Source organism: Apostichopus japonicus, chromosome 5 (assembly GCF_037975245.1).
Source record: "Apostichopus japonicus isolate 1M-3 chromosome 5, ASM3797524v1, whole genome shotgun sequence".
Lineage (NCBI taxonomy): Eukaryota > Metazoa > Echinodermata > Holothuroidea > Aspidochirotida > Stichopodidae > Apostichopus > Apostichopus japonicus.
In genome coordinates, this window is record NC_092565.1 from 11,003,375 (window position 1) to 11,028,175 (window position 24,801).

The 24,801-nt window shown below is 36.1% G+C and overlaps 1 protein-coding gene across 6 annotated transcripts in view; it reads left to right on the forward strand.

Annotated features, from left to right (window-relative positions):
- LOC139967631 (dedicator of cytokinesis protein 1-like) overlaps positions 1–24,801 on the forward strand; it is a 72,197-nt gene that overhangs the window by 38,979 nt on the left and 8,417 nt on the right. For 2 of the 6 annotated variants that reach the window (XM_071971601.1, XM_071971603.1), the window contains exons 23-44: positions 620–731; positions 1,095–1,272; positions 2,038–2,165; positions 2,327–2,425; positions 3,039–3,232; positions 3,907–4,086; positions 4,972–5,182; positions 5,782–5,867; positions 6,613–6,769; positions 7,337–7,468; positions 8,469–8,582; positions 9,098–9,292; positions 9,801–9,942; positions 10,500–10,581; positions 10,946–11,030; positions 11,881–11,967; positions 12,834–13,010; positions 13,630–13,713; positions 15,761–15,892; positions 17,002–17,180; positions 17,902–17,994; positions 24,296–24,479. In XM_071971601.1, coding sequence (XP_071827702.1) covers positions 620–731; positions 1,095–1,272; positions 2,038–2,165; positions 2,327–2,425; positions 3,039–3,232; positions 3,907–4,086; positions 4,972–5,182; positions 5,782–5,867; positions 6,613–6,769; positions 7,337–7,468; positions 8,469–8,582; positions 9,098–9,292; positions 9,801–9,942; positions 10,500–10,581; positions 10,946–11,030; positions 11,881–11,967; positions 12,834–13,010; positions 13,630–13,713; positions 15,761–15,892; positions 17,002–17,180; positions 17,902–17,994; positions 24,296–24,479 — 3,031 coding nt within the window. The remainder of the gene's footprint in view (positions 1–619; positions 732–1,094; positions 1,273–2,037; positions 2,166–2,326; positions 2,426–3,038; positions 3,233–3,906; positions 4,087–4,971; positions 5,183–5,781; positions 5,868–6,612; positions 6,770–7,336; positions 7,469–8,468; positions 8,583–9,097; positions 9,293–9,800; positions 9,943–10,499; positions 10,582–10,945; positions 11,031–11,880; positions 11,968–12,833; positions 13,011–13,629; positions 13,714–15,760; positions 15,893–17,001; positions 17,181–17,901; positions 17,995–24,295; positions 24,480–24,801) is intronic. The other 4 variants (XM_071971604.1, XM_071971602.1, XM_071971605.1 and 1 more) reach the window with 4 other exon arrangements.

Sequence of the window (24,801 nt, forward strand, 5' to 3'; positions counted from 1 at the left end):
CACTACATTTTCTACCTGTCTCGATTCTACATTTGCACTCCACTCTAAGAATCCTACAAAAGTGTGTAACATTTAAGCCTGACCTACTTCAGGGTCAATGTACAGTTCCTCTCCCTTCCAAATGAACCATTCCTCAGGCTTACAAACTATAGTTCTAGGGTAAGTTGCAATCCCCTGGGATTTTGTTGGTTTTGCACTAGATATTGTAGAATATTCATATTCCAGTTTTACTGATATTTACAAATGAAGGGTTTTTTTTAGGGTACGGTATAAGCACTGGTTATTCATATCAATAATGTTTGCATTTCCTGATTCTGATTCCTTGTAATTGTTTGTTATTTGTTACATGCAACTCTGATCTTAAAACTTAACTTCACTGACGGTGGAGAAGTGCATGAAGATAACAAACTTAAGTCTAGCTCATATAATATGCAGTTTTGTATTTACAAAAATGCATTTTTCAGGTTTGAATGCACAATCATGCCTGGTCAGTTCATGCTTTTTTGCATAAATACACCTCTTTGCTTTAATTGTGGTTGATAATGACTTACATGAAAGCAAGAGCATTTATCTGCACAACTCTTTCATCAACCAATCTTTCCATTCGTCATTATTCTAGCCTGCACGGTGAGAGCACGGGTAAACAACACTTTGAGACATCGGTGAGGGAGGTGTTCCATTCTCTCAGCTGGTTAATGACAATCACTTCTGATACAATACTCACTTGCCAGGTCAGTGCGAGGCTCATTTTGTGATCGAGAATGTTAACACACCCTGGTTATCCCTTCGTGGATATAGAATCTCCCAATTAGTAGTCTTGTGTTTTTGTTCGTCTCTTCAATTTCAGAAAGTTAATAAAGTAGTCATCCCCATTTTAATATCCTGACTGTTATATTTACACCATTATTTTATGCATAACTCAAAGTAATTAACTTTACAATGGAGATGAAAATCTTTGAAGAAAAGTCAAGGAGTTGCTATGAAGGTATATCCCTACAGTTAGATCCTACAATTGCTTTAAAATATGATAATTATTCAAGAGGAATATGCAAATGTCAAGAATATTCAAATATACATTGTCATTCAAATTTCAGGGAGCTGCTATGAGGTACATCCCCACAGTCATATCAGACACCATGTTTCTTTTCAGTCGAAAAGAATTAGCAGAATTACTTAAAGAGTTCATTATTAAGCTTCCACCGGACCGGCTGGTCAGACCAAAACTCGAATGCATCAGGGATTTCGTGCACAGTGATATATTTAGGTGGCGAGGTAAGATAAATTATTGAGAATGTGGTGGGTGTTGATACGTGAAGCTGCAATTTTGCATTTTCAAAAGCTTGAACAGAAGCCTGTTCTTAATGTGTTACATTAATGTCACAATCTATAGTTCAACATATAAGAAAGTCTTGTGTTGACCACAAATGTAGAAACCTTGCCTGAACCTACCATAATAACCTAGCAGATGTGCTTAGCCTTATTTGCAATTAGCCTAAAATTACTACTCTGTAGTAGCAGGTCTGCCTATGCTACTTTGCATACAGCCTAGAGCTACCAATATGACGTGACAGATGTGCCTAGCCTTCTTCCGTATAGCGTAGACAAAGAAGACAAATAGGCATTATGACAATATTATAACAGATGTGCCTAGCCTACTTTGCTGATAACCTAAAACTACTAATCTGTCATTGCAGCTGTGCTTATCAAACCTACTTTACACATAGCCTATGCCATCACACTATCATACCTGTTGTGCTTAGCCCTTAGTTTGATGTATAGGGATGTAGTTTTCTTGTGAAGATTAATTCTTCTTTCACAAGAAGATGTGAAAGCTAACAATGAACATTTTGTTTCATGCATTTGCTGTCAGTTTAATGTTCATTGCAGTTTATGGGTTTGTCACATACTCCCCCTATAAAGATTGGAGTTCATGACATTGTAAGTGTGTGAAGCAAAGTTACTTTGCTGTTTTGGTAGCATCATCCTTCCAATGAAATATCCCATCTCAATTTGAATTTCGTTGTTCCTTCTTTCCAGAATGCCGTACCATTTTGTTGCCAATGATGGCCGAACAGCTTGAGAGTCATATGTCTAAATCTGAAGAGATGTCTATGTGTGCTGATGTACTAACCGACATTCTAGATGTACTATGGCAAAAGGAGGTGGTAAGTCCTTTGTTTTTATCGTTTTTATTGTTTAATACTTTTTATAGCTTACAACACACGGTGACATTTCTCAGCTGATGCGCACTCTTCTACAGACCGTCATTCAGTCTGCAATACAGACCCTTAATACTCTGTTGTTTATCTTTTAATACTTCTTATAGGGTACAACACACGGTGATATTTCTCAGCTGATGCACACTCTTCTACAGACTGTCATTCAGTCTGCAATACAGTCCAATTCAGATGACAATCAACTCTTGGTAAGTTGGCGACCCTTTTCAAGATAAAGATATTTTGGAAATTTCTTGAGCTTCAAGAATTGTGCCTAGAAAACTACAAGAAGGTGACAGTAAAACTGAAGAGTCTTTCTATGACAGTTTCTGCCATTTTTATGATTATGTTCTGCTTTTCTTCTAAAGTTACAATGTGGCTTATTCTCCAGAGAAATTTTCTCAACCACTTTCTGTTTTTTGAATGATTTACATGATATGTTTGGTTTGCTTCTCATCATAAATATGAAGCTTGTGTGACATATCACTTCTACACCAGATCACAGAGTGCCGTTACAAGGAGGCCTCAATCTCATATAGTATAGAGCTAAGAGACTCTCTTATGATGGACTATCTAGTCCTCAGAAATTCCTCAAAACCCCCCTTCTATCATTGTTATAATATTTGTTTACCCAGGATAAATATGTGGCTTGTATGATATATCACTTCTGCACCAGATTACATAGTACCATATCCAGGAGGGCCTCAAATTCCTTCTCATATAGTAAAGCATACAAAGAAATTATTATGAAAACATTTCTAGACTTCAGAAATCTTTCATGCTCTTCTCTCATTGTAATGACATTTCTGTTTTTGTACCCAGGGTAAATATGTGGCTTGTATGATATCACTGCTACGCCAGATGACCGAGTACCATTACCAGGAGTACCTCAACGCCTTTTCATCCAGGATGGAGCTCATAGACTTCCTCATGAAAATATTTCTGGTCTTCAGAAACTTGGTTTCCAAAAATGTCTATCCAAATGACTGGTCTGTGATGATCATGCAGGTCAACAGGTGAGTCCTGTCTTGTGATTAACCCTGTACTATAGTCTGTCGTATTAATTATCATGTGCTCTACAGTGCAGTAGACTTTCATGTGAATTGCTACGTATGCCCTACAATGGCAGTAATAGATATAAAGAAATTAATTAGCTGCCAATTATTCAGCGCCATTATTATCTCCTCAGAACGCCATAAAAACTAGCAACCTAAATTAATGGCAGTTGTAACATGGACTTTACAACTCAATATAATTGTTGAAGAATTGTTGAAGACAGTCTATATCTAGCATGGAAGCAATGAAAAAAAACAGTTGTCTCGGACTATTTATTGAAGTTTGTTGCTTTTGCAATTCTGTGTTTCCCACCATGTAAAGACTTTACTATTAGCTGTACTTTTTAGCACAAGCATCACAACAGAGTTTTCAAAAATTTATGTTTTTCATAGGGATCCATTGTAGCAGAATTTCCGTTAAACACTGCAGCGATTTTCCTATTCAAGTCGTATGGACAAGATGAGCATAGTTGACATAAATGGTGCCACTAAATGGATGACTATGTAAACATAGATCATCAAAATCATTTGTTTGTGTTACAGGGCGTATGTATACTGCAACTGCTCAAAACAAAAAATAATTGAAGCCCTCTAAATTGATATGTTTTCTTTTCTATTTGTTTTCACTGTTGCAGCGTTGTTTTGTTTGCCATGAAGCAGTTTGCTAGGGTGCTTGCCAGGTCCTTTGTGACCATCGATGACTTTGAATACCAACTCTGGAATAATATCTTCCATCTGGCTGTGGCATTTGTCACACAAGAATCCCTACAGTTGGAACAGTTTAGCCCTGGCAAGAGAAACTCCATCCTAGAAACGTGAGTTTTTTTAATTTTATATCGCAATACGCAAATGCTCATCTTTGGCTTTCCTGGAGTTTTGTTGTCTTTGCAAAGCTATGTCTCCAACCATGCAAAGACTTTACTACAAAATGTCCATTTTAATGCTAGCTTTGCAACAGACTTTTCAATATTTTGAGACACCCATATTACCATCTTTAAAAGATTGTGTGTTATTAAACTAATACCAACATGTAGTCTAGAGTCTGCAACACTTTTCAAACAGACTTTCCACCAATTGGTAGCCTAGTTGGTATTAAAGATTATAGGAGAACATTATTATTTATGGTCAAGTCATAAGACTAGCCACCAGCTGATCACACCTTCTTTCTTTGGAAGGTGGTAGGGAAATGAGAGAAGGCAGGGGGGCGGAAGGGGTAGAAGGAAAGGGGCGGGGCATATTATTCATTTTGGTTTAAACGATGGTGAAACAAGGCAGAATATGCTCAACAATGTAAGTCATTATGTATACGTTATTCCTGTCTACCCTTTGTATGCTTGTGATGTTTCTCTTGGGTACAAGAGTTGTTTTGTTTGAGGAATAATGCCTCTAATTGTTCATATTGCATTATGCCAATCTCTTGGTCAGGCAGTTGTGAGACAAAGTAAAAGCTTCCTTTGCAATTTATGTCATGAATATTAATTCTATAAATATGTAAGCCTTTCTACCCTAAGTACATTACTGTTGTTTCTCATGTGTAGTTAGGTTTTGTTTTTTATTGGAGGAAGAATGCTTGAAAAATTTTCATATTGCATTATATAATCTCTTATGTTAACAATAGAGACGATAGTAAAACTATTTATAATAGCTTTGATACATGTGGACTCCATCTACACTTCTTAACATTTGCTTTTCCTTTTCAGGTATAAAGATATGAGAAGGGAGGTTGCTTTTGATATTATCAGGACTATGTGGAACTACCTTGGCAAGAATAAGATTAAATTTATACCAGGGATGGTGGGTCCATTCCTAGAGGTCACCCTGGTCCCAGAGGAAGAACTACGCAAGGAGACCATACCTATATTCTTTGACATGATGCAGTGTGAATACAACATCAACAAAAGCTTCAAGACGGTAGGAAACTAATAAAGCAATAGTCAGATCTTCATTACCTCCCCTTTCATCTTTGTCTGTCTGTCCGTCCATCCGTCTGTCCATCCATCGACAAACAATTTACAACATGCTTCTACTAGTACTCTCCTTCATTGATTTTGTTGAAACTTTGGTATACAAGCCCTGTTTTAAAAACAATTGGATTTTTGATGCTTGTAGTTTAATTCTCATTTCGGGGCATTTTTACATCAATGTTTCATAATGTACTAAATGCTACACTAAAACAGATATGCAGAAATGTTGTCCAAAGTTGTTTCATAACTATTGTTGTGTAGCGGCTCATTTAGAGCATTCAGGAAATTTGAGGTCTAAGGAAATCGAGATGTCATTCTCGATCCTTGCTTGAAAATGCTTTGTGTTTCACAGGAATGAAGGGGACACGACGCATCGTTCAGAAATTTATTCGAGATCTCTGGTATGGGAACAAGGAATTTTGTTTTCCATTTTGATATGGTCAATAACTTTATGCCATAAATAATGCAAGATTTTGGAAGCTAAATGAAAGCTGAGTGAATAAACCTGCATTTAATGGTACATTTATTTTTATGTTTTTTTTTTAGTTTGAATGTGAAATCATTACCAAGTTGGACTCTTTGGTAGAATGCGGAGGAGGTGATGAGGAGTACAAGGTTCTCTTCAAGTCAATGTAAGGAAATGTTTATGTTCTGCTCTATAAATCTGTCTGTAGCATGTCTTCTTCAAAATTTGGACAATCCTTTTATAAAAATTCCTTGATCTTTGAATGGCAGATAATTCTTGGTACTTGATGGCTATGGAAGGAAGGTTCTTTAAAGTATATAGCACAATGCTAATAACATCATTTTTCATGGAGAAATAAGGAACAAGATTGTTAGAGGAAAGGAACTGTTTTGAAGACATCACACATAACCCCTATTTTTTTTCATTTCTTGACGTAGCAATGAATTATCCTTGCAAACATAAGTTTGATTTCCAAAAACCATACAGGTCTGTTAAAGACTTTCAAATGACATAGTGGAATGTTTGTGTCTCTCCTATGAGGGTTACATTCTCTGCAACGAGAACACCCTTGAAAGTGTCAAAATTGTCTACTGCCAGTGTTTTAAAAGGGTGACCTTACATCAGGCAATTCAGTGCATTGTCAGCGATCTATGACCTATCACTGACATTCTGTCTCTGCCTGAGTCCATCATGTCCACCATTTTGAAGTCCGTGCCATTGGCCACCCAGCCAGTGTATTCCAGTTAAGAAGTCTTGACAGGGCTTCTATCACTATTGCACTGCTTTTTAAGTTTATCTATGATATATGAATTGCTAAAAATTTGATTTATTACAAGAAAAACCCATCTGTATCCGTATAAAATTGTCAAATATATAACAAACTTTCTTTCTTGTATGTCTTTTTTTTGCAGAATTGCAGACTATTGTCAAAAGCACCAGATTCTCCACCGAGATGGTTTGCATTTTGTGAGTCTGATCACAAAGTTGTTAGAACGACTCTTGGATTACAGGAACATTATCCACGAAGAAAACAGAGAAAACAAGATGAGTTGCACAGTTAACTTATTGGTAAGAGGACATGCCACAATTGACTTGCCACTTTCAACTTGCCACTTTTGACATGCCACTAGGTTAACCATGAATAGCCAATGGTTGCTACTTCTGAACAGATAGAAAGCTATTACCAACTGCCTCCTTGGGTGTCTTTTCTAAACATGATTGTACAAGCATAAACTAACAGAGGTCATTCTTGTGTAATAGTATAAATGGGCCTGACGTTTTGATCCTAGCAGGATCTACTTCAGAGCTGAATGACAAGTTTTCTGTTACTTGTCATTCAGCCTCTGAAGAAGATCCTGCTAGGATCGAAATGTCAGGCCCACTTTCTTTTACACATTTGCTCACACAGGTTCTTTAGTGGATAAGCAGTTTGCTAACAGTTTTTGTTTTATTTTGATAGAGGTCATTCTTACCAACTTGATCCAAAATGTGTACTTGATAAAATCATCGTAATCAAGGGCTAACTTGACCTAAGGTTTCAGTCCCCTCTTGAGAGTTTATTCAAAATGATCGGGGATGTGAATATAGTTTAAGGAAGTCACTTCGTATCCATCTTCTTCCTATCCTCCCATCCAGAATTTCTACAAAGAGATTGACCGACAGGATATGTACATACGGTATTTATATAAACTGCGAGATCTACACCTGGAATGTGAGAACTACATTGAAGCAGCCTACTCTCTACAACTAAGAGCTAATAGACTGAAGGTAGGGAATTATTTCGTCACCTAGTGGTTATGAAAAGGCGATGGATTTGCGATCCTATGATTACCAAATATGTTTACATTGTGTCCTTGGGCAAGAGACTCAAATTTTAATTGCCTCTTTTCATCCAGGTGTGTAAAATTTAGGGTGAACTGTGAGGTAATCTGTAATTTATGTAGTTGAGCATGTCAAATAATGGCTGTAGCCTATTGGATGTCCCCCAGGGGATGGATGAATTTGGTGCACGTTAGTACACTGTTTGAATTGTGCACAGTTGGGTATCTGGGTGTGAAAAGATAACAGTGAGGGAGTGACCAGGGGTTAACAGTTGTAAAGTCATGTGAGAAGGCCTTGGGGCTTTGATACAAGACTGTAAGCTGATACAACTATAAGTATAATGAAATAGGGCAGTGATTAACTAAAATATTGGAATGAATGCTTCTTTAGCCTATTTTGAAATTTGTATATAATCTCATTTTAAGCAGCGACTTTTGTTGATTCTGATAACTTTCCTCAAGCTATTTGATACCAATAGTATATAGTAAAGTATATAGTATATAGTTCATTGTCTTAACTTTCATGTTTCTTTTCAACTAACGAAGTCAAAGATTAGCATTTTGAAGTTTTGGAAGTTGTTTTTTGTATGCAAAGTATTATAGTGATATGGAAAAGTGTCTGGGTTATGACTGTTAAGAAATCTTAATCAACCTTCATGAATCACTCACTTATTTAGTTAACCTGATGTGATAATGTGAGAGAGTTGCTATAGTGTGATGAACTGCAGGTTTATATCTAGTACCAATCGATGAATACAGTAAAACGTTGACCAATCGCAAAGAGCTCCGTGTGTTCAAATGACAAGAATTTTGAGGTATTCAGCTTTGGTAGTGATATAAATATATTCATATCACCATAACCTTTGTTGATTCATTTCACAAAATTATGATCTACTCATTTAACCATTCATTATGAAGTTTTTAACTTGTTTTATGATTCATTCCAGTGGTCAGACACACCTCTACTCACCACCAACCAACAATGTCCAGATGCCAAAACTGAAAGACAGCTCAAAGAAGTTCTCTACTATGAAATTGTTGAACTCTTTGACAAAGGAAAGGTAAGTATTCATACTTCACTACTCAAGATGCTGCAGTTTTATTTCATTTTTCTATGTTATATTTTATTGTTTACTTTTGAAAACTTTGATGAATAAAAAATTCCACTTAAATAACTTCAAATAGCCAACATTTAAGTTTGACCATTTCAACTTTTGATTTGATTGCTGTGTCTTGAGTAAAAGTTTGCCCTTTTTTATCTTGACTGCTTGACAATCATCTACCTGAGAAGTGTAACCAAAGGGGAGTGAAGCCTTCCTATCATTCCCCCCCCCCTTCCCCCACACCCTCCACACACCATTCCACTGAATAGTTACCATTTCCATCCAATTAAAAGTCCTTTGAATATAAATCTTGGGTTAAACTATTTGTTCACAAATTTAGGTTTCTCTAGTAATCAAACGTTCAATCAAACATACCTCCTACCACCATCCTCTCCTCCCACACCACTGCTTTGATCATTGTCATTCTTATTCAGTTCATCATGCAACCTGTTAATGTCTCATTTTGACCCTAGCTTTGGGAGAAGGGCATTATACTTTGCAAGGAGCTTGCAGAGCAGTATGAGAAAGAGACATTTGATTACATTCAGCTCGGAGAGCTTCTGACCCAACAGGCACTTCTATACAATAACATCATGAAGGTACCCCGTCCTGCCCCAGAATACTTCAAGGTCTCTTTCATTGGTCTCGGCTTTCCCACTTTTCTCAGGGTGAGTCCCATCTTTTCTATATCTCTTTATTCCTCTGTTCACGCTTCAAAATTTGGGCTATTTACTGGCTAAAATGCCATTGGACTTTGCCATTTGCCAGTAGCCGAAAATTGCAGTTGCATTTTTTTGGCCAGTAGACATTAAGAACAGTAGCACGTGATCAGTGGATTAACAATCGTCAGTCAAAGAAACGCCTGATTTCTGTTCCTATGAGCCAGTGCAGTAACTGATTTCAGCTATAATTTCAGAGAAACGTTTATGAGAACGTTATTTAGCCAGTAGATTTTGCAAGCTCTTGTATTTTTAATAAACGGCTTAAGATAAAGTGTGCAATAATGAAAGTGCTTGATGGTATAAGCCTTGGTCTGATAAGAGTAAGTCCACGAGCCAGGATTGAATAAATATTCTCAGGGTAGTCTGTCTTATCATGAAGGTGTTTTTGTTTTTAGCATTTTAGGATGATTCTTTAATGAGACATATTTGTCTTGTTTTTTTTCTCTCTCATTAGAATAAGACATTCATCTATCGTGGCAAGGACTATGAGAGGCTGACAGACTTTGTAGCCCGTATGCAACAGCTATATCCCAGTGCCCATCTCATGAACAAAACTACCACGCCAGACAAAGAACTCTTTGAATCAAAGGGACAAAGTATCCTTTTACAACAAAATTAATTTAATTAAAATCAAATCAGAAACATTGAGACTCGTTTATAAGTGATCTAGGCTCTCCTCTTATTAAAAGATATCAACAAAAATAAAAATACACAATTTTCTGGATAACTGAAATCACCCATACTTGAAAGTCAAAAGAAAACATTGAGGGGGGTGTGATGACTATAAAAGTCACTAACTCATATCAAGTCAGTAATCTTGCTGTGGGGAGGGGGAAGAAAGGGGCAAAGGAGGGGAATGGGGAAAAACAACTGCACTGCTATTCGTAATTGCACTACATGTTACAGGATTAGTAGGTCTTTAGTATTCACACTAACTTAAGTCTCTATGCACTGAGTATTTTTTTGCCAAGTCACTGCTGATATTTCATCTCATTAATATGCATAATTGTCATACCGGCTTCTTATGTCAGTTGATATTGAATGATGCCTTCTCTTATGTGATCCTTTTTTTTGAGTGATGCCCCTTGTTATGTCAGTTGATTTTCAGTGATGCCTTCTCTTTTGCAATGTTTCCTTAACGGATACCCCAAAGCACTACAAATTGTTCCGGTCCAGCCAGTCAGAGAAGAGAGGAAGGAGTTCAGAGGAAAGATGATCAGTGAACAGATTATGAAGTTAGCATATTTTTATTTTTTTTGGGGGGGGGGAGCAATATTTAGCAATATTTGTGAATTATTTGGCCAGTACTTGTTAATTATTATTGCATAATAGGTAGTATAGAATAAGTGCAATTAATAAACCAATCAAAGAAGTACAAAGGGAAGAAGTCAATAGTTTGGAAAGATGGCAAATGATTTGTTTTCCACAAAGCATGTTTTGTATTAACCAGGATACCAATAACCTAATAAATAGTGATACAGAGTAAAGATGAACTTGTTTTCTTAGTAAGGGGTTGGGTTCATCAAATGTTAATCATCGTTCTGTTACCCTAGAATCTTCATCAGCTGTTTTCTCTCTCTCTATCTTCCTAACTTTCAGTTACTATTCTGTCAACGAAGTACAAAAATTTACCTATTCTCGACCGTTTCATAAAGAACAGAAAGACAAAGAAAATGAATTCAAGGTGAGTGTTTCACAGTGTAGAAAGTTTACCAGCAAAGAAAGTGATTAAATTAATTTGAAGTTGACTTTGGCAGTTGCGGGAGATGCGGAGGAAACAGTATTGTAACCCTCATCCCTAACGTTTGATTGTATCACTGCTTCGTCCTCCTTGTGCTATAAGATATGAATATAAACAGGCATAGCAAAAGAAGATTACTTTAAAATAATTGAGCCCAAATTTAAAGTTTGAGACCTAATACTCATTTTGGATACCTAATTGTAACTTTGAAAACTTGTATCAATTTTGAGACCCTCATTTTCAATTTTTAAACCTATATTTTAGTTTGAGTACAGCAACACTTGTTGCAAATATTCACTTTTATCATTAAGAAAAAAATAATTTCATGAAAAATCATGAACACAAATCATGATCACAAATCAAGATCACAAATCTAAATCGCAAATCAAAATAAGTTAATGTGAAATCAAGTTCTTAAAGTCATACCCTTGATTCTGATATCGACAAAACAGAAGTAACAGATATACAGAGAAGAACCTTGTTTAAAGTACATGTGCACGAAATTCCCCAACAGTTTGAATACATGATGTTTTTAATGATAATCATTACATCATGTTAAGATTCCACTGGATGTATGTTTACTAGGAGAAAGCAGAACCATATTATGTCCACATTGGATTTATGGTAGCTACAGCATTTATTAAACACAAACAACCTCCCCCACCCCCCAACTCCCACAAACTAGTGAGAGAAAAAACATTTTTATCGATGAGTTTTACAGCAAATTATAATTGCAACAACTAATATTTATTTGGGAAAAAAAGGTTAATTGTCTCTTTTTGTTTGGTTGCAGACAATGTGGGTTGAGAGGACGTACTATATTATATCAGAAAAACTGCCGGGAACCTTGAGGTGGTTTGAGGTCATCACTTCCACGACGGTAAGATCTTACAACAAAAAAACAAAGAAGCCTTGTAGCTTGAAATATTATACTATTATCTTTAATGTATTCAATGTAGGAGGAATATTTTGTGCACTACTTTCTTTTGCTTCGTTCTGTAGTAAATATTGAGTTATGGATTATCTATGGAATACTTAACATGATTTCATGGTGACAAACAATGTGAAACTTAAATTGAAGAGAAAGATATTCCATGCTACTAGTTGAAAACCCCATCTTAATATCATGCCCCTAACTTGAAATATGTTTGATTGAATGTGACCATTTTACACTGGCTTAAGCCCTCAACTACTCCAAGAAGTTGAATCACAGTAGGGGGTCTGTGATGTCATCTAGACAAATGCTCTTTGGAAGCTTCACTAAGGCTATTATAATCTTTTTTTTTATTCATCCTTGAAACCTTTACATTTTGCAATGTTTGCTTAGCTGTGAAAGTTTTCTGTACTTAGAATTTCATCAAAAGTGTATCATCAAAGTGTTTCTTATTTGTAGAAATATGCTTTTCCTCTGTGGATGAAAGATTGACAAATAGAAATGAAAAACAAAGACATTTTCTGAAGAACTGCCTCCATGACACCATCCATTCTACTGTTGCCAGATGCATTTAACAAAATATCACAAAAGTGTGAAAATTCATATCTTCACGATACAACATGCTATGAGGATGTGGTTTTCACCTGAAAATTCAGAAAAGTTTCAGCAATTTGGCTATTAAAGCAATCAACTTCAGCCACCCAAAAAAAAAAAAAATTATCATTTTTTTATTTTTTTTTAAAAGTACTCTCCCTTTAGTACATGTAATAACAATTCAATATTGTTCGCTTGCCTTTCCTGTTGTCACACAGGAAGAACTGAGTCCTATCCAGACTGCGATTGAGAATATGGAAGACATCAATCGCAAGCTGAAGAACATCATAATTCAACACCAAGAAGAACCCGCTTTGCAGGTGAATCCTCTGAGTGGTCTACTGAACAGCGTTATCGATTCAGCTGTGATGGGAGGACCCGTCATCTATGAGCAGGTAAGACCCAACAGGTCTACGAGAGGAGCTCTTCTATTGAAATACAAAGACTTCTTTGTCTCTTTCACAAAAGAAGAAAGAAACTGCCTCCTGTAGTGGCAGATGTGGACCAAGGCTAAAGTTTTAAAAGTGTGAAAAAGGAATAAAACCTAAAGGTAATAAATTGTACATTATAAATTTAGCAGCAATTGCACAAGGTAGCATAGCATATTAAAAGCCTAACCCATTGACTAACACACTAAATCACAAATGTAATGTGGTCTCAGTGCAGATAAAAGTTCTCACTAGCTAAACACCACAACATCACTGGATAGCTGATAAGCTGGCCATTCATGGCACCCATCAATTTTCTACATCAGATACTTTCCAAAAGGCAGAGGTAGTTGGTAGTTAGCCTCCATGATTAATGCTTCTACTGGCATCAGCCCAGATCCTTATATGCAAAGTAGGCTAAGCTGTATGTACCTCTGCTATAAAAGGTCTTGGGCCTCTACTATGTCAAGTTCTTGATGTTTATTTTGAAAAGTAACAAACTGTTCTCAGGATTTCAAACATATGTCCTGATGTTAAGCAGCTGGTTACTTAAATATTATTTTGTTACTTGTTTAATATTTCACAGGCATTTTGTAGTAATGAATATGCGCAGACACATTCAGGGGACCAGATCCATATTTCAAGGCTGAAGGAACTGTTTGCTGAACAGGTATGTTGCAAAAAACAAATGGTAACCTCAGATCTAATGTAGATCTGCTTTTAGAATTTAGACTGGAAGTTTAAAGTCATACGGTATGTCAGAAAATGAAAAGAATTTGGTAGAATTTACAGTGGCATTATATATATGGTGCTCGGTTGGTCTGGGATGGCTGAGGGGAAGGGCTAAGGGGAAGGGTCCAAAGTGGGCAACAATATCACTTAGTGGTGCAGGTGAAGGTTACCTTGCAAACTGTCTATTGATATATCTATGGTGTAAACAACTCTGTGGGAAAGTGTTGGTAATGTAATTGGAAATTAAGCATTTGATTGCTCCTTAAATGTTTTCAACTTTATAAAAAGAAAGTATAAAATCATTTTTTTTTTGGAATCAATCATGATCACAACTTCAATCATAACATTTGCTCTTTTTGAAGAAAAAAAAATGGTGGCATTTAAGTGATATTATTTATCTAGTCATAAGAATTATTTGTATTTGTGAATAGTTGTGTTTGGTGTTAGATGTTTGGTTGTTGAAATAACCATGACATTTTCATTTCGTTTATGTTTTGTAAGCTTGTTAAGTTAACTGGGTTCAATGTTAACTATACTAACTAGGACATTTTTATATGTGATTGTATATAGATATGATTAACAGAAATAGTCTTTAACACAATTTCTGCAACTTTTCTATGATTGTCGTTCTTGTATTTTGTATTAAAAATCAGTTATTGCCTAGGACAAGTGACATCTTCAAATTAGTCCTAAATCTTAAAGATGACTCATCCGTTTGGGGGGGGGGGAGGAGGAGGGGGAATGGGTATCAATGGAATATCACAATAACCTTCATCACCTTATGTAGTTCACTAAAGCATATTTTTATTGATTCCTTGGCGGTAGCCGTAGGAATCTATGCGGTCATGACTGCGTGTGTATGTGTGTATGTGTGTGTGTGTGTGCGTATGTGTGTGTGCGTGTCTGTGTGTGTGTGACGCCAAGCTTGAAATTAGGTTTTCTCAGCAATCCCAAAGTAGATTGATCTCATTCTTGGTACATAGGTTACCCATCATGAGTAGACGATCCCTATTTATTTTGGTGCTAATATCATGAATATTAATGAGTGGGCGGGGCTTAGAGTGATTTTCAACAAATGTCAATATCTTCGCAACCGTAAGTTAAATTTTCATGGAACTTGGTTTGGTGGTACAAGAGGAAAGTCCTCTATATGAATATGGTGACAGTTTGTCCAATCTCATTATTATTCATGAGGGGCGGGGCTAAGTGTTGTTTTTCGCAAAAAAGCTTGAAATTAGGTTTTCTCAGCAATCCCAAGGTGGATTGATCTCATTCTTGGTACATAGGTTACCCATCATGAGTAGACGATCCCTATTTATTTTGGTGCTAATATCATGAATATTAATGAGTGGGCGGGGCTTAGAGTGATTTTCAACAAATGTCAATATCTTCGCAACCGTAAGTTAAATTTTCATGGAACTTGGTTTGGTGGTACAAGAGGAAAGTCCTCTATATGAATATGGTGACAGTTTGTCCAATCTCATTATTATTCATGAGGGGCGGGGCTAAGTGTTGTTTTTCGCAAAAAAGCTTGAAATTAGGTTTTCTCAGCAATCCCAAGGTGGATTGATCTCATTCTTGGTACATAGGTTACCCATCATGAGTAGACGATCCCTATTTATTTTGGTGCTAATATCATGAATATTAATGAGAGAGGGCGGGGCTTAGAGTGATTTTCAACAAATCTTCAGTATGACCCGGCCAGGAGTCGAACCCCCTAACCTTCCAGCTGCAAGTCGGAATTCTACCCCAATACTATTAATGAGGGGGCATGAATATTAATGAGTGGTAGAGCTTAAAGCAAATTCTTTAAAATATCAATTTGTTCATCAAACTTGAGCTGATAGCAAGGAACAACATTTGTGTTGATGCTACATTAATATTCATAAAAGGTCGGAACCAAGTGTACACAATGAACCTACAGTAATATTTACTGTAGATGCCAAGGAATCTCAAAACCTCTTGGTTTTCTTGTCTTTCTCCAGATTCCTCTTGTTGAAGTTGGGCTCGGTATCCATAGACGCAAAGCAACGGAAATGTTGAAACCACTTCAAAATAAAATGGAAGAGATGTTCCAACGAAGGAAATCTTTAGTGGAAGAGAAATACGGCAAGAAGGTTTGGATATTTCTTGATTATTTTGCTTATGGATAGAGATTGTTGATCTGAAATACAATGGCTTGCAGTGTGTCTCTACAGTCATTGTTAGTCTTTGTACCATTGCAATAATTTGTCTTTGTATCCTTGCTTTAATTTTGCTTTTTCTTTCCAAAACAAATTCCATAAATTTGAGAAAAAGAGCAAAAAAAGTATGACATTGTAATATTGTTATTTTAGTCATACCTTAGTAGTCATAGACAAGGTAATTTGCCCTGATAAAGGTAGCTATCAATTTGTCTGTGTCTGAAATGGAATGAAAACTTTGATCTTAAATACATTTACTAGTGTTTTAGGGATTTAAGAACAATACGTCTTTGTCATGAAGCAAAGATAAGGAAGGTATTAAAGGTGGAATAAAAATCGCAAGTTAATAAGATTTAAAGGAAGAGAAATTAAGAGCAGAGAATGACAAGATAAAATCATTGGTCCAATTTCCAGCTTCCATAGATTGTTTTATTGTTGTTGTCTTTTATTGTTACTGTTTTGAGGTGTGAGAAAAAACACCAGTAGAGACATTTAATATTCACTATTCACTTTAATTGGAAAGATGTTTTGCATAAACCTGTTACCGACACATCAATTTGGGATTCTTCCATTTATCTTCTGTAATTTGTGAATTTTAAAGTTTTTATTAGGTGACATCCAGACATTAGTTCAATGTTAAAAGAAAACGAAAGCAACTTGTTTTCTTACCACCACAAAATTATGTTGCAGATTATTGCACCTTTCTGAATAATTGTTTTCTTCCAAATTTAAGTATTTTCAAATGTCAGCAACAGAACAATGTATGAAGTTGTAAGTTGACACTATGAATCCCTTTATACATACCTTTTGTAGTTTATCATCTGTTTGATGGACAAAATCCTCTTTTCATTGGAAATTTTTTTTCATGTCTTTGGCATAAACTTTGCAAGACTCTGTATGTCAAGTGTGTCTTAAAGGTAACACCATATTCTGTATTAAAAAAAATAGAAGAAAAAAATGGATGCTTAAAACTTTGTATAATTCAGTCATTTTACCTAACTTGCACTAAGTACTTCTTTCATATTGAAACTTTGCTTTGTTAGTTGGTGGAAGCATTCTCACTCTCCGCTCATGACAAGCTGGTGCAATCGTTTGCCAGAAGGCGTTCCCGTGGCAATACCATCTCAGGGAGACCAATCTCCACCATGTCTAGCTCTTCCTCCTCCTCGGACACCCCCGGGACGGGTTCCAGGAGCAGTGTCATATCCGTCACTGACAGTGTGTAAGTATCAACATCGGAGACATAAATCTCTAAGAAAGTATACAAATTATACCAGTTTAGGACAAAGCCAGCTCGTTCTGTCCCATGTTGCATATTCATGACTCCCTCCCCGTCCCCCTCCCCCCTCTCTTCTAGTTACAGCATTAATTCAAAAGCAGCAGAAGATCCAATGTGTGGTAACTGCCTCCTTCATTTCTTTTCGCCCTTCGGCAACAATTTTTCCAAAAATGTGATGGGTTGACATAATAATCTGAAATATCCGCTTGACTGTGGATAATGCAATTGGATTTTGTCGCATTTGCTGTTTCTTGATTTCTCATAGTCTAATGCAATAAAGCAATGAACAGCCCAACAATGATGAATTTTATAATATCTCCTTCTTCGCTCCAACCCCCCCCCTTGCCCCCACTCCAAAAACACATTTCCCACCCTCTTCCACCTTCAAGTATTTCAGAAGTGTTTACCTGGGACGTTTGGCAATTGAGTGTCCAGTGTCGTAATGCATAATGCCTGTAGTACATGGCACAGTGTGCGATTGTCCTACCTACAATCTCCACATACAGATAGTGGCTGATGTCACTGGTATTTATTTCATTTTCATACCCCTTCTCTACCAGCAAACAGCTGACTCGATATGCAGGATATCTCATTAATAAATCCTTGTTATGCCTTGAGGAATGTTACTAATGCTGTCTCTACTTTGATTCTTCTCCATTTAAAGTAGCCCTACTTCTAGAGAACCACCAGTCCGCAGACATTCTTTATTTCCGTATGTACAATCTGATGAAACTAATACACTCTACAAACGGTCTTGGTAATTCGCACACTTTTAGTTCGTTTCCTCACCATCATTGATTTCATTTTCCTTCTGCTTTTGTTTTGGTCATCTTTTTTTTTGATAATCATCAAAACCATCTACATGAAGTCTCATCATGCAGCAGCAAAGCATTATCCAAACAGTCACAGGATTTCACAGGATTTCACAGGATTGTTGACTTAACAGAATATCAAATATGTCACCGTTTCCCTTTTTGCACTTGGATGTGGATGTAGCAGGTACCCTTCGCTGCTTCATACTGAAGTTCATCCCTCACCAGCGCCCACCCTCATCCCCATCCCCATATCTGGATATTTTCTGCTCTCATACCCGCAGCAAAAGGCATTCAGAGATTGTACTCTCTTGAGTGCGGTAACATTCTCTATAGACATTTTCATTCCATTAACTGACACATGCTATTAAAGGAATCAAATTGAGGGTCTTCCCCAGCCAGCCATTTTCTGTTTCCCTTGCTCGTGACACGATGTCAAACTGATATTTTCCTTGCTTGATTTAACAGTTGCAGTCCTTACTTTATTGCACTTTGTGTCACACAATCTAACCCAAATGAGGTTAAACTAGACTTACATACAGTTTCTTCTTCCATTGCGCACAACACATACAGTAAGCAAAACCATACATTTACCTTGCTTGATTTTGCAGTTGTGGTCCTAACTTATTATTAATTTAATTCACTTTGTGACGCTTTTGGGTCACACAGCCCAACTCAAAACAACTTGAAACTTGTTGCGTTTTAAATGTAAATTTTGTGGCCCTTTTCTCATTTCTTATATCGATTGGCAATCCAAAAGACCTAACATAGACGTCCATTTCATCTCTAGGGTCTTCTACATCCCAATTGGCAAAATTATTTCTGTACCTTCTCAGTTCTATGGGATTCATTCTAGGCTGTCTGTGATTTATTTTACAGAACCAGAATTTTAATTAGTAAAAACGATGTAGGGCCTCAAGGCCATTGGGGAATACAACTGTATAACATGGAATACATTACGAGTTAGCGTTAGTTCCTTGGGATAACACCAAGACTGTAGGAATTAATGAAGATAATAATGGCCTACTAAGCAGTTTCTTGCCATTCTGTTTCTCTACTCTCTTTCTCAAATAACTCAAATTTGTTTTGTTCTCACAGTGTTAAAGGCGACCTTTAGGACATCCTCTTTGTCTCACAAGACCTTTATTTAAATATACGGTGATATAAATATATATTTGTTAATAAATTGAGTTCCCTTAATTCTTTAAGAAAAGCTACGAAAAATATAAAAAACAGCATTTTCTGGGTGGTGATGCCTTCAGACAAACACCCTTGGCTTCTACAATCTCCAATTTAAGTTAAATTCTATCTGTACTGGTAACAAAGTAAATGACATATTCCATACATTCTGTACAGTCACAGCCAATACATCAAACTACACTATTGATCAAATGTAAGACATGGCAATCAGATCAAAACTCACATACCACCAGATTGATCATCTGTGTTTTCTAGAGCTTTCAGTCGTGAAGCATTATTGTGCTGCCTTTCAATACCTCAGGTAACGTAGCTTGTTTATGGTGTTTTATACCAATACTCACGATATATATGAAATGTTGTCCATAATCCTACTTTATTTCTCGTTATCTTCAAAGATGATGCCTGTAATATATGGAGATATCTTTTCTCCTTTTTTTTATGATCATAATTTTTTGAAAACTGATACAAAATTCATGTTATAATGGAATATATAGAACAGATTAGAACGCAGTCTAGAGATATGAAGCAATATAGAAAATATAGAAAATAGGATGATATGAAACTTAATTTGAAAAATGCAAAGGAGATTTTAGGTGGAACTAGAGGGGAACCTTTGAACTCATGAGCACAAGTTCTGCATTCTGAGAATTGAACTGAGACTCTTTTGTAAAGTTTTGACACATTCAATTGATCCGTACTGCACATTCGATTGATCGGTACTGCACATTCGATTGATCGGTACTGCACATTCGATTGATCGGTACTGCACATTCGATTGATCGATACCACTCGTTCCATTGATCCGTACTGCACATTCGATTGATCGGTACCGCACATTCGATTGATCGATACCACTCATTCCATTGATCCGTACTGCACATTCGATTGATCGGTACCGCACTTTCCATTGATTGGTACCGCACATTCGACTGATTGGTAATGCATATTAGATTGATTGGAACTGCACATTCGATTGATCGGTACGGCACCTTCGATTGATCGGTAACGATTCTGACAAGAAACGTTAAAGGGTCAAACTATTGGAACAGTATGGTTGTGAGATAGTTAATCAAATAGGATTAAGAAAATGTTAAAAAAGCTGTTACAATATTTAAACATTTGACCTTTCTCTTATTGTCAGCTTGTAGTTTTGTGTGGTAATGATAAAGGAAAGTACAAGAGTCTAAACATTTCATAGGATTTAAACCCTGAACAGTGAGTGATGTTATTTTTATTTTATATTACATTTTATATTATATTTAGAAAAATCACCCCATTATTACAGCCTAGACAAAAGGAATTATAATTGTGGAATTGATAATTGATAAACGCTTAGCCGCAGTTTGTATATATTGGAACTACGTTAATGTTGGTTGGTAGTCTAGCGCTGCACAAATCTAGATTCCTCTGCGAAAGAACAGATACTAACACGTATTGATTCACACTAAGATACACGTTTGGTGTGTTGCAATTACACTGTCATTAACATTCCTCCTATGAACATGGGGTTCTGATTGGACGAGAGTATCTCTGTCACCCTCTCCGTTTGTATCACTGTGATTCTCCAGGGGCATCTTTCTTCTCCATTTCTTTATGGTGCTGGGACCTTGAATAATTATGATGGTATACATGCTCCTAGATTGTCTAGGTGTCTTTTACATTTAGTGGTCATGTTGTTCCAATAATTAATCTGGTCCCCCACCCTCCCCCTTTCACCCCCTCTCCCCCATCCTGTTGCTGTTTTGCTTGGATCATTAGGTTTCATGGCTTGATGTTACTGACATCACCAGTGGCAAGTTATTTTACTGTCCTTTGAGTTTTTCCAATTGATGTGACCCTCAGGCATCCCTCCTTCCCCCCCCCCCCAACCTCCCCCTTAACTTATCTCTCCTGCAGTCCTCATAGCCTACAACACAAATCTACTACCTCCCAGACTGCCCTGAAATATGGTCACCTGTGAACTAAAGAATGGCTGGTTGGCAATAATACTATGGCTTTACCTTGTACTGATATATTACATGGCAGGGAAACTTTCAAACACATCGTCTTTTGTCTAGAAATGTTTCATTAGATCATCAATGTTCAGACTTTATATGATGGGTAAACATTCTACAAAGTATCTCATAGAAACATAAAAAAGGAAATTGTTGCACAAATTATTACAGCCAAATATGCAAGGTCTGACAGGATTTCTTTTCAAGCCTCAATCTTCTCAAATAAACCAGCATGTTATGGTAGTACTTTATGATATACAGGAGCAACACCATTTCGCCAAAATTAGTATTTAATGGTTTGTAGGTAATATGTGAACAGAAAAGGGAAATAATGTCACTTATGGAACACAAAACATTCTCATTGGATCAATTAATAATTCTCATAGGATCAATTAATAATTTAGTGTTCACATTTGGGTGTAAACAGTTGTGAATTTGAATTTAATTTTCATTGGTGGACCATCAAAACATTCTCATTGGTCAAAACAGTTTGTTCAGGGAATGTTTTGAGTGTTCACATTTGGGTGAAAACGGTTGTGAGGTGTAAGAATTTGGAATAATTCATTGATGGATCATCAAAACATCCTCATTGGTCAAAACAGTTTGTTCAGGGAGTGTTTTGAGTGTTCACATTTGGGTGTAAACGGTTGTGAGCAAGGGACGAAATAACTGGGTTCGCATAGCAATTTGCTACCCAAGAATTGCCAGTTGCTAATCAATATTACTTTTGATTAGCAAAAGATGCAGTACCTGCTAATGCTAATTGCTATTTCCAAGAATTGTCGAGCAAATATTGCTAATCAATTCTCTAAAACTATTTCGTCCCTTGGTGAGGTTTAAGAATTTGGAATAATTCATTGATGGACCATTGAAACATTCTCATTGGTGAAAACAGTTCATTCAGGGAATTTTTTGAGTGTTCACATTTGGGTGTAAACGGTTGCAAGGTGTAATAATTTGGAATAATTCATTGATGAACCATTGAAACATTCTCATTGGTGAAAACAACTTGTTCAAGGGAGTGTTTTGAGTGTTCACATTTGGGTGTAAACGGTTGTGAGGTGTAAGAATTTGGAATAATTCATTGATGGACCATTGAAACATTCTCATTGGTCAAAGCACTAGATAAGCAAATTTGATGTCAAAGGCTCTGAAGTCGATTCTGTTTTGCATAAAATACTAAAAAATTCTGCAAAGTTCTTTGTTATAATTCTTCACCGATTTTACATTTGTGTAGCAATTGTTTCCATTTAATTTGCATTTTGCAACTAAATATAAATAATAAAGATAAAATATTTTGTTCTTGCCCTGTATATGCAATGTATATTTAAGTGGTCTTCTTTAACACTGGTGGTTTTTTGTTGTTGTTTTTTACTTTAATTTCAGTAATTGTGTGTTTCATTTAATACACATGAAAGCTATATATGTGAAAGCAATAATATGTGAAAATAAAAAGGGGTAGTACATTGCTAACTTTTTGTATTTTTGCAGTCCCCTGCACAGTGAAATGCTTTCATGCAATTCAATTTTTTTAATACTAATTTTGCAAGTTTAATCATCCTTGGATTACAAATTTTTTTTAATGGACCAAAGATATTTTTGATTAAAATGTGGGATTCAAACCAACAGAGTGAGCTATAGTTAATATAAATGCAACTGAGCTACCCTCTCCTTATTTGGTAGCAATCCTTATTTTGTTATCATGCTAGTTTGATACGGTATGCTATCTTTACTGATGATAGTTTTGATTTCTTTGTTTGCTATTGATAAACTTAAATTTTGATGTATGCTGCTTTATTAATTTTTGTATCATTTGGTGATAATTTTGTGGTAAGGTTATAGAAATACCTCTAAATATTTTTGGGTAAGTAAGTCACTGAGAAACATTTCAGCTTCCATTTTGTCACTTCTCAAAAATTCATTGCAATGAAGGGTGAGGGTTAGCAAGAAAGAAATATCAAGCAGTTAATTTTTTTTTTTGATCATTCTAAAATAAATTACACTTTTGAAACTTTAGAAAACATCAATATTCGAAAAAGAGTTGCAAGTAGCGTCATCAACTTCTTTCCATTCTTACATCTCTGTTAAAAGTAGGTTGCTTTAACATTTAACATAAATGGTTTAACTTCATCGGCTGGGAGATGGCTGATAGATCCATGTTTCCGTTCTCAACTACACGTTTTGTACTGAAGAGATGGACGTCATTTCTTAGCCTAGATGTGTAGGTCTAGACTAGAGCTTCACAGTAGTATGGATGCTTTTACACATCTCTTCCTTCTCAATCAATGCTTAACTTTTAAGACATGATTGGTATAACAAGGTACAACTTTATCATGCTAAAAAATGGCTGCAATTTTAAGTATTTTTCACAAGTTTTTTTGACCCTGCAAATCTATCCAAGATGTTGCGGAGGATTTAAAATTAGACAATTTCACATCTCACTGCAGTAAAATGCTCTTGGGATGGCAGTATTATGAGAGTTATTATTGCGGTTATATATGAATGTACATTTTCTGATTTTGTAGAGTATTTTTAGGTAAATACTGATGGACCTCTAAATAGAATTGATCTGCAAAGTTGACCCGAAACAGTATTTCAATAAACGATACATATTATCTGTGGTGTGTCATGAATATTCATTTAACACATGTCAAAACTGTGTTTTGCATCTAATTCCAGCTTCCTATAATTCATAATGGGATACCTCTCCGTTTTACTTGCAGGTCTCTATGATGACAATCATTGGGCAACCCCTATATTACCTAGATTAAAACAGAAAAACTTGTACAATCACAAATTAATTACATGTTCATTTTTCCAATTTCAAAGTGTTCTGTGCTTAAGGTGATGTTATGGTTTCAGATAAAGAGTAAAGTACCAGCAGATTCAGGGCAAAATATATAGTTTAAAAAAAAAAAATGTAATTCTTTTCTTTAAAGGAAACATTAAGTGAACTTGGAAATGGAAAGCTGACAAAGGGTTAACACTGACCAGTAAACAGCTAAATATAATGTTGTTTATCAAACTGCTGTTTTATCTCGCCTTTCCACAGGCCTAGCTTGTCCAGTCGCTCTTCCGGTAGTCAATTAAAGGAGAAAGCAGCAGGCAGTCCTGTAAAGACTCCCAGCAACAAGGCTCATCGAAACAGTAAAGATATGTCCAATGAGGATGTATCTAGTATCACCAACAGTACTCCAGCCAAGGAAAGCCATAAACCAATCATTCTCGATGAAAAGGTAAACATCCATTGTCTTTATTCTTCATTGCCAACCTTGTCATTGCCAGCCTTGTCATTTTCCCCTCCCCTCCTTTCTCCTACAGTACGGAGAACAATAAATCCAGAAAGTTTATAGCACGTGTGATGGTCCATCTGCTTGATGTGGTTTTGTTTTGTTTTCTTCATACATGAAGTTCTAATAGATGTTTGAGTCACAGAGTAAACTTTAGGTTCCCTTCCCAGGATTAACCTAAAAGTAACATGTTTCAATGCCTTGTCCACAAGAAAAAGATTTGTACCACAGAAGACAACTTGATAATATAAATACCATAGAAATGGTT